Source organism: Paracoccidioides lutzii (genome assembly GCF_000150705.2).
Source record: "Paracoccidioides lutzii Pb01 unplaced genomic scaffold supercont2.1, whole genome shotgun sequence".
Taxonomy (NCBI): domain Eukaryota; kingdom Fungi; phylum Ascomycota; class Eurotiomycetes; order Onygenales; family Ajellomycetaceae; genus Paracoccidioides; species Paracoccidioides lutzii.
In genome coordinates this window covers 1,573,633-1,576,198 of record NW_015440947.1, presented here as the reverse complement: position 1 = coordinate 1,576,198, position 2,566 = coordinate 1,573,633, and the positions used below count along the sequence as shown (strand labels likewise).

Genomic DNA, 2,566 nt, shown 5'->3' with positions numbered 1-2,566 from the left:
CTTTACCTTCCAAGAAACCCTGCGGAAGACAGCCAGTGGCAACCGGCTGCTTTCTCTACAACAACCAACAACGATAATCCATATCAAATTCCCAACTTCACCAATTACAATTAAAATATACAACCAACCAAACCCTTGAAGAATAAAAGGAATTATATATATATATATATTTAAAAAAAAAAAAAAAAAAAAAGGAAAAGAAAAATGCCAATCTCAACGTCCTCCACCCGCTGGCGTGCAATCGTCAACCGTGACGCAACAGCCAATGACTTCGTCTACGGCGTCCGCACCACCAAAATCTACTGCCGCCCCCGCTGCCCTGCCCGCCTCGCCCGCCGTGCCAACGTTGAGTTCTACGACACCCCTAAACAGGCTGAGAAAGCAGGCTATAGACCCTGCAAGCGCTGTAAGCCCGAGGACCTGTGCGCGCCGCCGGATCCGCATATCAAACTGGCGCTGAGGGCGTGTTTGACTATGACGAGGGCGGCGTTGGGGGGTAATGGGATGGCGCAAGGGGCACAGGCACGGGGACAGGCGCAGGGACAAGCACAAGGACAGGGACAAGCACAGGCGCAGGGACAAGCACAAGGGCAAGCGCAGGGGAGGAGGCGGATGCAGAGGCCTACGCTACAGGACCTGGCGAACGAGGCAGGGCTGACGCCGTCGCATTTCCATCGGGTTTTTAAGAAGGTTGTTGGGATTACGCCGGGGAGGTTTGCGAGGGAGGTCATGGACGGGAAGAAGATGGGGGGGTATTTGAAGAGGTTGGAGGAGGGGATTAGTGCGAGTGGAGGTGGGTATGCGGGGTATGGTGGTGGAGCGGGCGCGAAAGGGGCGAAGGGGGTGAGAGGGGGAGATGATGGGGATGGTAACGGGAAGGGCGAGGGGGTGGCGGTGAGGGAAACTTCCTCTGCTGACGTTGTCGCGGAGGGATTGGTGGTGGATGGGCTCTCACCTGCTACGGATTCGCAGAGTTTGACCGCTCCTCTGTCCGATGCGGGCGGGATACGGATTGACTGGAATGAGTTCGATAGGATGTTGGTTGGCGGAGCTGGTGCTGGTGCTGGTGCTGGTGCTGGAGGGGATGCAGGACGTAATAACAATCTCAGTAATAGCCGCCATCATCTTCCTGGTCCTCTGCCTCATCATAATCATAATAGAGGCTTTTCCATAGCAAACGACACCAACACCAATCTATCACCAGCTCAACCACAACAGCAATCCAACACATACCCCCCACAGTCCACCACGACAACTGTAACTTCCACAACAACGACACCACCAGACATCCTCACAAACCGCACCCTCCTCGACCACTACGAACTCCCCTGGGACTCCCCAACCTGCACCCTGACCTTCCCCTCCACACCGCTTCACCACACCAACAATACCACCAGCGGCTACAGCAGCGGCTCCCTCTCCCCCTACGACCCCTACGCCCCCCTCCTCGACACAGCCGCAGCCGCAAACACAGACTTCTACAAGTTCTTCGACAGCAACATCAGCAACGCCACCAACACCGCTACCACCACCTCTACAGGCAAACAGCAACAGCAACAGCAACAGCTAGAGCTAGAGCTAGAGCTAGAGCTGGACCTCCTCCCGCTCACGGCAGCCGAGTCGGAAACAATGACGCCTGTCGATACGCCGCCCTTTATCGTTGATGGATTGGTGGTGGGTGTTGGCGGTCTTGGCGGTGGAGGTGGAGGTGCACTGGGCGGGTGTTTCTCTGGTACGTCGAGCTCGGTGCCGTCGACAAATGCGTCACCGTTGTTGTTTGAGGAGGTGGATTGGTATGGGAGTCCGAGTATTTTTGAGACGTATGCTTGATGACCGTATTTTCATCGTCATCATCATTTTTTTCCTATGGGCTCTTGCTTTTGTTTGGCAGGGGGTGTTGTTGTTTTTGGGATGCGGGATTGGGGGGGGGGGGGGTTTGTTTGGTGCTTGGGATATGGATTTCTTCCTTGATTCTTGTGTATATTTTTGTCATCTATTTGTTGTTGATGCTATTTGTGGTGTATATTATTTTACATTACCGCCTCCACCCAAAATAAGTGCGAGTGGGTTTTGCACTTGGGGTTAGAAGAGGAATTTGGGAAGAAATTGGGAGACGGGGGAGAATCGGGGGTCAGATGGGTCCTATTACCCTTTTTTATCTCCCCTAATTCCAAATCATGATTTCTAATCCCAACCCAATCTATCTAAACCAAACCTCCCCTAACCCTGGTTTTGAGCTGGTGTTGACAGACGTGAGGGAGGGTTTTGTCCATATAAAATGAATGTATCGAATTTAAAGCCGGAAACGAGTACATGGTTATTCATTCATATTTCTTGTGGAGGAATTTCACAATTGATAGTGCAAAATGAAACCAAACCGACTTCCAAGGGGATGATGGTTCCAGGTACCATCCAAATAGGGCAGAGGAGGAGTATTAGACACTGTGATTAAGTACTTGATTCATTCGGTCACTGATTCATCCACTCATCCACTCATCCACTCATTCACTCATTTACTCTTGGAGGGGGGGGGGGGGGGGGGGCTGTGAATGAAAAGTGGCAAAAA

General features: G+C 52.3%; 1 protein-coding gene across 1 annotated transcript; it reads left to right on the top strand.

Moving 5' to 3' along the window:
• Positions 1-204: 204 nt before the first annotated feature.
• On the top strand, positions 205-1,830 carry PAAG_00427 (hypothetical protein; the record flags this gene model as incomplete). The annotated part of the gene is made up of 1 exon (XM_002797842.2): positions 205-1,830. The coding sequence occupies one exon, from the start codon at positions 205-207 to the stop codon at positions 1,828-1,830; it is 1,626 nt and encodes a 541-aa protein (XP_002797888.1).
• Positions 1,831-2,566: the final 736 nt, after the last annotated feature.